At 43.0% G+C, this 14135-nt stretch overlaps 1 protein-coding gene across 1 annotated transcript; it reads left to right on the plus strand.

Moving 5' to 3' along the window:
• Window positions 1-13400: 13400 nt before the first annotated feature.
• LOC309966820 (S-phase kinase-associated protein 1-like) lies at window positions 13401-13893 on the plus strand (the record flags this gene model as incomplete). Its single annotated transcript, XM_082847136.1, has 1 exon — window positions 13401-13893. The coding sequence occupies exon 1, from the start codon at window positions 13402-13404 to the stop codon at window positions 13891-13893; it is 492 nt and encodes a 163-aa protein (XP_082703262.1). The 5' UTR covers window position 13401.
• Window positions 13894-14135: the final 242 nt, after the last annotated feature.

Below are 14135 nucleotides of genomic sequence, written 5' to 3' on the forward strand. Positions count from 1 at the left end.
AGATTATGAGCTGAAAATGAACATGAACATTCACTCACTTAGATACTGTGTCCGTTTGTTTACTTGCTTGTTGGTTAGTTGTTCTCTTGAGAGCCCCTCTGCATTAGAAGACTTGGGATTAAGTTCAGGAACCCTCCAGTCATAAAATGGTATCAATGATTTGCAATTAAAGCATGGCCAGTTGGAGAGAGAGCCTTAGCTAATTCTTGCCCAAAGCATTTTGGATGTTGCTGGGTATATGTTAGGAACAGGGCTAATAAAACGGCTGACCGGCAGAAAAATTCAGACCTCCCAGGGATTCTACTACTCCTACAAAAGACTGCCAAACTCCACTCCTATTGTTGCCTTTAAAGACAGAGCACAGCCATATCCAGAACCTACTGCAAAGCGGCCAAGAGAAAATGAGAAGGAAAAGCTTTTGTGCTCTGCCCCCTCGGCATGGAAAACTGTTGACTATGTCTTCTTAAGGATTCATGGAGCTTTTGAGAAACTAGATTTCTAGACCTTGGTCAGTGTGACGGTGGAGTAACTGGATACTTCTCTATCCCTGATGATCTAGGTCAATTCATTTAAGTTTTCCCAAATATGCTGCAGTCTAGTCTATACTTATCAGTGAATTACAGTATTTGCAAGAAACACTCACGGAAATCTAAAAGTAATGCTTGCTGTGATAGCCTGTTCCTACCACGCTCCACAGCAACAAACTTTTATTTCAAGTTTCTATACCTTAGGCTATATCCACACATACATGCACACGTGCGGCTAAAAAGAAAATAATGCACAAACAAGTTGATTCCAAGATGAAAACAAGAGCGTGAAGCAACAAAGCAAAAACCATAAGCGAGCCAAGGTTGCTGCCGGGCGAGGGGAGGGACCTGGAGAGGAGAGTTACCCAAACGTCAGCAAAAGCGGGGTATGAATTACAGCTTATAGAACAAAGAGAGTAAGATGGAAGCACCAGAGATATTTCATCATAATATACATAGACCACTGAGTTTATTTGGTAGTTAAGGAGGTAATGGCTTTCTTTCAAACTCATTTTAAAAGTTCTTTTTTTAATGGTGGCGATAAATGTTTTTTAGTGCGGGGACTATATTCATGAGAGTGGCCACAAGGCCATATTCAATCCTTGCTAAGGATGCTTAATGAGGTGATGCTGCTTTCACTAAAACATTCTGTGCTGTTTCAACAACCTCATCCTTGGCAGAACTATCTCTCAAGGTACAAAGACAATATGGGGGACAAAAGAGGTATTTTACCCTGTATGTGAGGAACGCCGGGGTTTTTCTTGAGTATGTTGCCAACTGTCTCTTCGCCATGAGGTACTGAGTGGCAGGGAAATTTCACTGGGGCCTAAAAACAAATTAACAGAAGTAATGTATAAAACAAGCTTTTGCCAGTATCCAATTACAGCATCAAGTTATGCTAAAAGGTTGATGGATGTATTTTAACATCAGATAGCATAAAATGTAGGGGCTAGATACATTACGGTCTTGTCTATCCATCAACCCTAAAATTTAAAACCAACCACTAAGATAAAAAGGAATTTGCGTGGTGCTGTCTCTCTAGGTTGAAAAGTATGTGTGCCTCCCCCCTGCACCTCATCCCCGGGTTTGCAAAACCAACTCGAGTTTTCTCTTACTATTCATCAATTATCTTATAAAGAAACACTATTTTAAAAAAGTCCTTCTCATCAAATGCCTATACCATCGAGCAGTATTTTAAAAGTCATTATAAGTGCGCGAGAAACATCCCATGTGTTTGAGTCCCCACGGCTCCTGTGAGCATTTAGATGTTTGAGTTTTGAAGAAAACCAGAAAAAGATGTACCCAGTGAAGAAAATGCCTCAGAATTCTATTTTAAAATCTATTATTTCCATTGCAGTTGATCCCATGTATATACAGATGTGTTTTAGCTTTTTATTACTGCAGCTGTCTTCACAGTGATGTTAACATGCAACAGATTAAAAACAAAACGATACACTGAGATGGAAAAACAGAGGCAAACCTCAAAAACCAAATGGTATCCAAAATTAAACAAATATACCTAATATCGAAGAAGTGAAAGTACTGCAGATTGATGAATAATTAAACACCTCAAAATCAAACCAATGCGGGGAAGAGGCTACTTAAAAGAAAACAAAACAGAGATGTAAAGGCATAAATCATGGTTTATAACCTATCCCAACTTTGACCTCATAGAAAGCAAGAAAGGTCAAAGGTGATGCTTCGTTATGTATTTATTGCTTAGCCAAAGCATTATTCATCGATCTTCATTTTGAAAGATCTATGTGGAGTACAAATTCTCATAGATAGAACCACTGCGGGGAAATTTTTATGTGCAGGATTTATCATGAAATCTGCAGCTAATAGCACAAGATGCCTAATTTGTAATTTGCCTCTTTCCAGATTTATAGTATTGCAGCTTTACAGCCAAAAGATGCAAGCTGCAATGTGTCATGGGAAGATGGCTGACAGTTCAAACACAGTCACTGTCATTCTTCAGAGACTTTATTCTTTAATTCTCTAATGAAGATACCAGGAAATGACCACCACTGCTGCCACCATTAATTCCCACACCCATACACATGCATGCTAGAAAACTCTCCATCTGGAAAGATTACTGTGTTGATTTCTAAAACAAAGTCAGATGTAAAAGATTTGAGGCAGGATTGCTTTTTTAATGAAAAATGCATGAATGAAATTACAGAATCCTCTTTTCTATTCATCTTGGTTGGGGAAAGACAAGATGGTCTCAGGAGTGTGTCTCTAATCCCAGAATACAATAATCTAGTAACAAAATACTGAAACCAATGTTGGCCCCAAATGTAATTTTGAAACACCAAGGAGACTTCTGGTTACCTTAAGTGATGTCGTAACAGTCCCAAAAATCTACTTAAATCCATTTCAATCATTTTACGAGGTGACGTAGCAAGGTGGCATGCCTATTTATTTGAGAATGAGAAGAAAAAGTCCAGAATTTCTGGCCTGGCACCAAAACTGCATGGCATCGTCCGCACCAGTGTGGCACAGCACACTGAGTTACCAGAATATCTCCCCCCATTCCTTACAGCATTCATAGCCCCTGCGCTCTCCATCTTCAGCCAGGAGCATCCTCACCTATTCACCTAGAAGGGTGAGCGGCGGTGCAGTGCAATTTTCCAATATGGTGTCTATCAGACGACATACTGTGATGGTTAATTTCATGTGTCGCCTTGACTAGCCATGGCTTGCCCAGATTAGACATTATCTCTTGGTGTGTCTGCAAGTGTCTTTCTGGATGAGATTAGCATTTGACTTGGGGAACTCAAAGTCCAGTTTGGATTAGGCTCAATCCATTGAGGGTCTGAATAGAACAAAAGGTGAGGAAGGAGGAAATGGCCCCTTGTCCTTCCTACCTGCTGGAGCTGGGACATCTCACCTCATCTCCTCCCACCCTGGGACTGGGACTTACACCAGTGGCTCCCCTGGTTCTCAGGCCTCAGACTCAGCCTGGAATTACACCACCAACTTCCCTGCCTCTCCAGCTTAGAATATGTATCCTGTTGGTTCTGTTTCTCCGGAGAATCGGATGTTAATAAGTATAATGGGTTCCAAAGTCAAATTAGGCTAGTAAATTATAAGTGCAACAAAGCTCTAAAGGGTCTATCATTTTAGGACTTTTCAGAGCCTCTAGTATGGTATACACCATGAGTCCCTGAAGGGAGATAATCCTACAGAGCTCCTTCTAGGTGATGCAACCACAGACCATGCATAACTAGCTTCTCTAGAAGGAGGCTTCCTGGTCGCCATCCAAAGCCTTGGGGCCAGACACACCTGAACTAAAACCTAGCTGTGCTGCTTTTCCAGTTGTCTGAGCTTTGGCATTTATTTCAGCACCTTGGGCCACTGTCTTCGCGTCTGTAAACTGACAAATGAAATGATGGTCTTAGCTGAATGCCAAAAAGCAAAAACACCAGTAGTGACTAGGAGACCCTCCCCAGAGAAGCTGGAGTAGGAAGAGTAACCAGCAAGAACTACCCTTCCCCAAGCAGTGGCGAATATTGGTCCCACTATGGCTGCCCAGCTTCCACACCCCCTTCCCAACAGTGGCCCAGTTCCCCCTGGGGTATCGTCTATCCTCCTTTGTGTGTGGTCCTTGTGGGATGGTAATTACAGAGACTCAAAGTCATTGTGGAAATCAAAGCGTGGGGCTCCTTCCTCCCCACTCCCATGTCCCCTGGTACAGATGGAGGGGGCCTCATGACTTAAGCTCAGGCAACAGCATTCTACCCATCAGGACTCTTGAGTCTCGCGGATCATCAGAATGGAAAGTCAGGTTAAAGGTCAGCCATGGAAGTAGTAGCAGGAGCGTTTCTATGACCAGGGCGGTGCTGGGCTTCCTATCTATTCCCAACTCTGGGGCTGCAGCATTCAGTCTATTTACTGAACCCCCAAAATCCATCCAGTCAATTAACCTTATCAATATGAAACCAACAATTCTTTTCCAATGGTGCTCTGATCAGCAGAGATACAAGTCTAGAACAGGTCCTGGATGGAATACAAGGAGGAAGAACAAGAAGGACAAGAACGACTGTAAGTGAAGAATAAACCAAACACGTATCTGCCTCGTGTATGGTTCATGTATGGTTCCCATGGGGCCACTTCTAAAAACAAAAGAATTCAGGTTGCATCCTTCAGGATCCTGCCGGAAGAATGGAAACTTCTCTGCATTTGAAGCAGAGGGAATTTAAAGCAGGGAATTGATTACCCAAAGGAGGAAAAACCTGAGAAGCCAATAGGGGACAGGGAGGCGGCCCCAGGAAAAAGCAACAGCAGAAAGTCCTTACAGCCCTGAAGCAACAGGACTGAGGCCACAGAGCAATCACAGCTGCTGCCAGAGACACTGCCCAAGACAGAAGGGTGGGGACGGGAGGAAACAGACCCTGGCTTACCCCTACCTCTGCTTCCAACCTCCCACCCACACATCCCATTGGCCCAACCAAGCCAGGCGTTATAGGAGCCTGCAGGGGCCACCCCTCCTCCCCCAGATTGGATTCCAGGCAAATAGTCCCAGGACTGGCAAAGCAACTCTCACACATAAAGTGTGTTATGCCTACAACAGGCTTGGTTCACGTGATTCCCAACTCCTTGGGGACCTCCTGGCCTAATCCTGTTCCCTCTTTTCAAATGAGACAAAGCACTTTCAGCCGCCCACCTCCTACAGCCCAAGTCCCACTTGTCTCCCTGCAACAAAAACCTACAAAAGCATTTTCTTGGTCTCTCCTCCAGATGTTCTATGGACTTACTAGTCTCAGAGGTTTCCAACACTCCTCATTTCAATAAGTATTTTATCTCACATGGAAAGCCAAATGGAATACACTTGCTGTACTTATCATTTCTACAGTAAAAATAAAATCTCTACGAAGCAAGTACCAGCAAGATAAGGATGAATCCACAGGCCTTTCTGGTCTCATCACAAGAAGGATATATTTTAGAGATGCTGTACTGGATGGAATTAGGATTCCCTCAACCAAATTTAATATAATTTTTTTCTCCAGGGGAATTTCTGATGAGATTGTCCTGCAAAGGGACCATCTCCTAATGGGATTTGCTGATCAAGATTACATTGTGCTGTTAAGTAGCCATTTTAGAAGAAAATGCAACCAGAGGAGGGGGGTAAACGCAGCCGGTGAACACAACTTGCTGGCATAGCCTGGAGAGCTACGTTGGTACTCTTTCTGCATCTGGCGGAAACGGGGGCACTGGTATATCTGAGCGCCCTCCTAAAGAACCCAAATTAGAAAGAGATTCGATCTTAATGCAGACCATTGACTTTCTCTCTGTACCAGGGTCATGGGGCATTTCAACTGTGGTGAGACACCTGGCCAGTGGTGTCCCTGGGGGCTGGGATGAGAATGTCAATGACCGAGGCCAACTCAGCCCTCCAAGCAGCATCACCACGCTCCTCTTTTCCTGGCAGTGGGGTAGTGGGCTCACGTGCTCAGACCAATGACGTCCTCCATCAAACAATGCTAACCCTGGCCCAGACTGTCATCCAGGAGCCTTCATCTGAGAAAAATGGTGGGAAAACGAAATCAAGAAATGGATTACAAATAGCTCAAAACTCACCTGAAGCCAAGGCAATCTTTTAAGCGGGAATGTACCAAGGGTCAGGGGGTGGGGGGGTGGGACGTGTGATCCTCCCCAAGTACAGGAAATAAGGAAGAGCACTGACTGTAGAGAATTTTAAAACAAACAATAATACTGCCTAGAAACCAGTCTCCATTTATTGTCACCACGAGCTAGCAATGCAAGAAACCAGGATTGGAACCTGCCACGTCAAAGAAAATTTCTTAACCCTCTGAACCTAACTGCCTCGCCTGTCAAAACATGATGCCATCATTGGCCTCAGAGAAGGCTGCAAGGATTCTGAGGAAATATGTTTTAAGCACTCATGCCAGCACCCGGCACACTGTAAATGGTCAATAACCGATGGATACATGCTACTGTTATTATTTGAACAAAGATTGTCACCAAAAGACCGGAAGAAGATAAATGGGCAGCATAGGATAAAGATTACTCATGTGACAAAGGATGTCAAATAAATGTCATTTAACTACAAGACAGCACGTGGTGGCTATTGGCATGGCAAATATCAAATTACAGCAGTCACAACAGAGAGAAAAATCTACCTCTCTAGTGTGTCATGTGGGTATTGATTAATAAGATCCCCACAGGAAGGTTTGTGTTTTCACCCAGACAAGAGCCAGCTGAGGAAAGGAATGAGTGGGGAGGAGGAAGGAAGAAGAGGAGGAGAGAAATTTCTTTCACTGGTCCCCCAAATTGGATCCCATAACCTCCAAGAGGATTAGGAGAGAGAACCAGTAGCAAAGAGCCCATAACAGAATTGGTGCAAAGCCTGGAAGTATCTCCAGCAATCCCACAGTGACAGAACTGTGGTTGCCAAGGGGGAGCGGGTGGGGGAGGGATGGAGTGGGAGCTTGGGATTAGCAGATGTAAACTATTATATATAGAATGGATAAACAACAAGGTCCTACTGTATAGCACAGTGAACTATATTCAATATCCTGGGATAGGGACTTCCCTGGTGTTCCAGCAGTTAAGACTCCACACTCCCAACGCAGGGGGCCCAGGTTGAATCCCTGGTCAGGGAACTAGATTCCGCATGCCGCAACTAAGGACCCACATGCCACAACTAAGGATCCCGCATGTGGCAGTGAAGATCCCACATGCCGCAACTAAGACCTGGCACAGCCAAATAAATAAATAAGTAAATAAATATATTTTTTTAAATCCTGGGATAAACCATAATGGAAAAGAATACGAAAAAGAATATATATATATATATATATAACTGAACCACTTTGCTGGACAGCAGAAATTAACACAACATTGTAAATCAACTATACTTCAGTAAAATAAAATTAAAAAAAAAAATAACCCCACAGTGTAGTCTCTCTCCTCTTAGGAGATGCTCCAAAAGACAAGACAAAACGTGGCCACACAGGTCAGAGGTTTTTAATAAATTTCTAAGAGCGAGTACTGTAAAATTTAAACTCCTTTTAACAAAATCTAGGCTTAGAAGACGGAAAGTCAACTCTGCCAAAATATTAACTGAGTTACAAGGGGGTAGTACAATGGGCGATTTTTATTTTCTCCTTTGTACTTTTTAAATCCTTGAAAAATTGAAACTATGTTACTTTTTGAATCGAAACTTAAATCTCAATTTTTATTTTTTTTTTATTTTTTTATTTTTTGCGGTATGTGGGCCTCTCACTGTTGTGGCCTCTCCCGTTGCGGAGCACAGGCTCCGGACCCGCAGGCTCAGCGGCCATGGCTCACGGGCCCAGCCGCTCTGCGGCATGTGGGATCCTCCCGGACCGGGGCACGAACCCGTGTCCCCTGCATCGGCAGGCGGACTCTCAACCACTGCGCCACCAGGGAAGCCCTTAAATCTCAATTTTTGTACTAATAAGTGATATATAAGAATTACCTAGGACCCCAGTGGTCCTCTTAGGTTAGATATGGTGGACCCTTTTTTTTTTTTCCAAAGAGGAAAATGTTGGGGGTTTTTTTCCAAAGAGGAAAATGGGTCAGTTTCTTAAGATCCTAAATTGAAGTAGATGAAGAAAATGTTTTGGTTTTGTGACTAGTTCACTTGAAAATAAACGACACATTATGGAGCACTGAGGGTTTAAAAATGGAGGTGGGGATCAAAGGAGCAAAATATAGGACAAACGAAATGCTTTATACTATCAGAAATAAAAGCTAACCCCCAATTAAAGTGACAAATCTTTAATCAAATAACATCGTAGACATAGGTCCAACCAAAATCTTGTTACAAGAAGCTTATAAATTACGTTTTTGGAGCTGGGGGCACAATCTTTCTTCAGACCTGGGCTGCAGATTCCCTATCTTAATTCAAACCAGAGCTATGAAGAAAAGGTAGCGATACAGTCACGTACTCAATTTACAAGCTTTTTCAAACAACTGCCATTTTCTAGAACGATCTCTGGGCTGCCACAATCCAAGGACCATAACGCATTGCACGGCCAAGACGGTGGGGAAAATACCTCCTGTGTATAAACAGGTCTTAAGATTTTTAACTTGAAATTTGGGCCCATCTGATGAGGGACTGAGTAAAATTCAACGCTTTCATGTAATGGGGGGAAAAAAATAAAAGGAATAACTTCAAGGGGAATGCTTAACCCACCAAAAGAAACCAATGTGCTCAAAATATGGTCCATTCCTGTGATTCTTATCAATAAAGAATTCCTAGACTCCACCCAAACCTGCTGAATCAATTCTTGGAGAAGAGCTCCCAAATCTTCACTTTACGTCGTTTTCCAAGCAGTTCTTAGACACACTCTAGCTTGAAAACCTCTGATTTGTAAATATTAAGAGTGCAACAATTCAACAGCTCATTCAAGATCTACTAAATAACTCTTCATTCACTTATTTGAAGTACTGACCCTACTACCTCTCTGAGATTATTTTCTGATTGGCCTTCTGCTAACCAGGCAAAGGCCACTCTGCATCAGCAGTGACAGTTTCTCAAACCAAGTGAATTTCTTAAAGCCACACACACAATAAGAACTCACGATACTCTTCCTGGTACACTGCAACTACTCGCCTGGGGTCATAGATTCCTCTCCGGGTGTCCTCCTAAATTCAAGGACCTTTTATGATGAGGAATTAAATGTCTCTGACATACAGGGAGAAATTAATTAGCACCTATCAAATGAACAACTATTTCATTCCCTGCATGAATTTATACTTTGCTTTTGTCACAGCCCAAAAAACACGGAGAAAATCTCTGTAAAAATTAGTTACACTCTACGGTTTCTGGTGGAGCTGCAGAGATTACCCCTTGGGCTGTTATTTGCGGTATTTACGGTTTTTTTTTTTCTTTTTACTGAATTATCAAGTGAAAATCCAATTGTTCCTAATGGCACTCACTCTGTGTGTTTCCTATTCCCGTATATGAGAAAGGGTTTATTATCCATTTGTAGTAATTAAGACACTGATGTTATATAGACCCATAAAATTCATTAAGCCAGTAAAGAGCTTTTCATCAAAATCACTGTAGCTAAATATTTATTTAAAAATAAAAACTAAATTAAAATTAAGAACTCCCATGACCAAAAAAAATTGCTTTCAGAGAGTTTGGAAAGCAGTGGTGGGCATCCCTTACCGTTTTAAAGTATATAACTATATTTTCTTACAGAGTAGAAACAGCCCTAAGCAGGAATCAATCATGGCTAGCTATAAAGAAATGAAGTAATTAACCATAAGGAAATAATTCAGCAAGATGCCAACAGTTTAATAACATTTAAGTATTTGCACTTAAGCATTATTGTTTCTAAATGGCTTCATAATTGTTTTAGATTTGCAAAAGGTGCTAACACGTGAACAAAAGAAAGAGCAAAACAAGATGGATCTGGTAGGCCGGATGTGTCATTAAATGCAAGAAGGAGGTCTGCATGTCCTGGGTGGAACATAGAACACAGGCTCTTTACAGAGCTGGTCTGTACAGTGCAAACTCAACAGCCCTCAGAAGCTTACGCACTTCCCCAGCCAGGGGAAAAAGGAGGAAATCCAACAAATATCTTTGATGAAGAGAAGAATTTCATGTTGCCATCTTCCTGTCACGGGGGAAGTTCATTAAGAAAGCCAGAGCTGAGAAAGCAAAACACGTTGACTGGAATGTGTAAGAACTTCTGCTGTGTGGCTAGGGGATAAAGCTTTAATCAGAAAGTCCTTTCTTTATATTTGAGGCACTACAAAAAGAGCCAAGAAGAAAGCTGTGGTTGTCCATTAGCAAAGGCTTCTGCCCGCAGTGGAGGCTTTCTGTATTTCCATCCTCAACCACAAGAAGGAACGGGGTCTGTTTCCATTTTCCACCGAACATCACAAGAGTGGTTCTCTCCCAGGACTCCAAGGATAGCTTCTCAGGGTGCCATGAGCTCTCTATAAACCTTCTATTTTCGTCTCCTACCTTCATTTCGATGAAATCTTAAAAAAAATATCTGAAGGATTGAGAACTGTCATAGGGTTCTCCTTGGCAATCATGTGTATATTGGTACCAATTAGCATAACTTCCATGGAAACGAGTTAATGAGAGAAACGATAGTGGTAGACTTTAGATGAAAATTATATTGATGCCAAGGAAAAGCCAACAAGACCCCGCTGTGTGCCCTAGGAGGAGAGGTGTCCTGGGAGCTTGAGCAGAGAGACGTCTGGAGAGAAGGGAGTTGGCTGGTTTACGGATGGACATCCACCAAATTCACACGCAACCAGCACCCAGCAGTCAGGACCACCTCGTACTGTGTGAGCAGCAGTTTAATTTCAGCAAAACAACAGCATCCTTCACTTACAATTAACATTGTTAATTTAAATGTCGTTGGTTATAGTTTTATTCCTATGTGATTTGTGTTGAGTTTATACTTGTAGAGCAGACGTGGGAGTTAACACCTAGAGTGCGGTTTCCCAGCCTGGGCACTACTGACATTCGGGGTGGATAAGTCTCTGCTGTGGGCCGTCCTGTGCACTGTAGGATGTTTAGCGGCATCCCTGGCCTCTACTCACTAGATGCCAGTAGCATCCTCCCTTAATTGCAGCCAAAAATCTGTCCAGACATTCCTGAAGGACAAAATGGTCCCTAGTTGAGAAACCAGCTGACCTAGTGTCTGAGTCTGGGTCCAGGCAGGAAAGAGAGGACGCACTCAGATTGGGTAATGCAAGGGGAGTTTAATATGGAAACTGTTAATAAAAGTGTGGGGAGGGAGTAGGGCAAGACATTTACCAACAGACTAAAGGGGCAAAATAAGACAGCAGCACATTGTAGGAGTGAGAGGGGAGGGGCTGGGGTTGAGGGGAAAGAGATGCTCAGCTAGGCCCCAGCTGTTCCAGCCATCCCAGCCCAGGTGCCAGCCAGGAGGAGAGAATCCATGTTGACATCCAGCCCAGATAAGGCTCCAGGTGCCTCCAGCCCCAGCTGTCATCAGGCGGCAACGACGCAAAAAGCTCCAAGTGAGAATTGCCCACCTGAGTCAGTCCAACCACAGACCCATGAGAAATATCGACAGTAATATGCTGCTTTCTAACCCAGTAAATTTTAGGGTGGGTTACGCAGCAATAGGTAACCGGACTACAAATAATCGAAATGCTAATCAACAGTTCCTAGGGTATATATTGAAGTTAATAAACACACACACACACACACCCCACACACCATCCACAATGAAATATCTTAAGAAAAGTGCAGACAATATAACCACCCTGCCATATTCTCAATTTCTGAGTTTGAACCCGTTTGGTTCCTTCTGTCTGCTATACTTTCAGGATCTGGAAAGGTGTGATGCTGATTACTTAGGACCCCAAACCATCCACAGGGGCCACATGTCTTCTCCCACGGGGCACTGGAGTGTCTGCCAGGTGTACAGGTGTGTTCCAAGTGTTGAAAGTGACCATGGGGAACTGATGGGAGAATGTCTCTTTATCTCCTTTATGTTCAACTCTGTTAAAGGGATACCCAAGGGTTTGTAGAGAAATTGTTCCTTTTTTACTTGTTGCTGTACTCTCCTAGAGTACAGAGAGAATCCAGTGAGGGCTGGATGCAGAGAGAAATCCAGATGACAGACTTCACACCGTCATCTGACAGCGGAGCTTCCTCTAACAGGGTCGGGCTCTCCAGAGCTGGCTCCTTGTTTCATCAGGACGAATTATCCCCCAGGAAGGGCCTCAGTCCTCATGCAGATTGGCTTCCCAGGGTGCCCACTCCATCAGCAGAGACATGGCCACAGTTTGTGAATTCCATAGACTCATCTAGAAGCCCCGCTCTGGATAAATGAAAGGGTGAAGAACCCTGACAATCTAACAGATTAATCATTGTAACAGAACGACCCGGGAGTCTGAATTTAGTTTTTTAGCAAGAAGCTGACAGCTGCTTCTCTGCAGAGCAAGGTTAGCAGCTCAAATGGCTCCAGGAGGGAGTGATATTCAAAATATTGAATATTTAACAACTGGCACTACCTGGGCACCCGTGGGTTCAGAACAGTCCCCGTCAGCATCTATCAGCCCTGCCCACATGGCCCAGCAGGTGAAAGGAAGGTGTGGGCACAGGGGGCTGTGGAAGAGGAAAGCTCGTGCTTCTGTAGGGGAAGCTGCTGTCAGTTCCAGATCACGGCAGATGTGGGAATATAAGCCATCTGTTTTCAGATCCACAGATTTTTCCCAGAGAGGCTACAATAGATTTCTTTATGAAATTTAAATATTGACAACTTGTTTGAAATTTTACAAAAAAAAAAACCTCTTTACAGGCCAAACCAAAAAAAGAAATGAATGTGTATGACATCTCTGTGTCAGTTCTTCACTGCTGCTCCAACGCAGAGCCAGACGGTACCTTGGAGCACACTGTCATTATTTTCTATGTAGGGTAACGTAAAGAGCCTCTTCATATGCGGCCAAACTCCTAGGCTTTCACACTTTGAGGGGATGAAACTATTGGTCCCTTTTATTTTAAGTAATTAAAAAATAAATTTTATTCCAAGCAGAGTTGTACAACAAAGGAAGTAATACATGATAAGACGCACGACATAATAAATAGAAAAATTGTGAATTACATTTAAATTTCACAGTAAGAAAACAGAGATATTGATATAACCAAAAGGTATCATTTAACTGAATTGCCAGGCTAGGGAGACTGGAAGTGTGTACATGAGCGTGTGTATGTATGTGGAAGGAGAGAGGAAGGAGAGAGTTAAAAAGTTACATCCGAGGCAGACGTCGTGCCACTCTGCAGTGTTGCCCTTGTTCTCCACTTTTCTGTTTTTCTTTTCGCAGACGCCACCCTGCTCTCATCAGCCTCTGGCCTGCCATCTCCTTGAGTCCTAACACCATGCCTTCAATTGAGTTGCAGAGTTCTGATGGAGAGATATTTGAAGTTGATGTTGAAGTTGCGAAACAATCTGTGACTATTAAGACCATGCTGAAATATTTGGGAGTGGGTGATGAAGGAGATGATGAGCCAGTCCCCGTGCCAAATGTTAATGCAACGATATTAAAAGAGGTCGTTCAGTGGTGCACCCACCACAGGGGTGATTCTCCTTCTCCTCAGGATGGTGAGGACAAAGAAAAGCGAACAGATGACACCCCTGTTTGGGATCAAGAATTCCTGAAAGTTGACCAAGGAACACTTTTTGAGCTTATACTGGCAGCAAACTACTTAGACATCAAAGGTTTGCTTGATGTTACCTGCAAGACTGTTGCCAATATGATCAAGGGGAAAACTCCTGAGGAGATTAGAAAGACATTCAATATCAAAAATGATTTTATTCAAGAAGAGGAAGCCCAGGTATGCAAAGAGAACCAGTGGTGCGAGGAGAAGTGAAATTTTGTGTCTGATGCTGTAACACTGTAAGGACTGTTGCAAATACTAGTTGCACTGCTTTGTTTATAATTGTTAATATTAGAAAAACGGTCCACAAATGCAGCAGCAAATCAGTTGTATTAGCAGAATGTCATCCTCGCTGCATGTGTAGTTTCAGCACAGATTGCAAACTCATGGCTCAGTTTCTTCTAGTATGATCAAAAGTTCTTTTTTCTTTGCTCTGAATAAACTTGAACTGTGGG

This window comes from Leucopleurus acutus (genome assembly GCF_964270905.1).
Source record: "Leucopleurus acutus genome assembly, chromosome: 10".
NCBI lineage: Eukaryota > Metazoa > Chordata > Mammalia > Artiodactyla > Delphinidae > Leucopleurus > Leucopleurus acutus.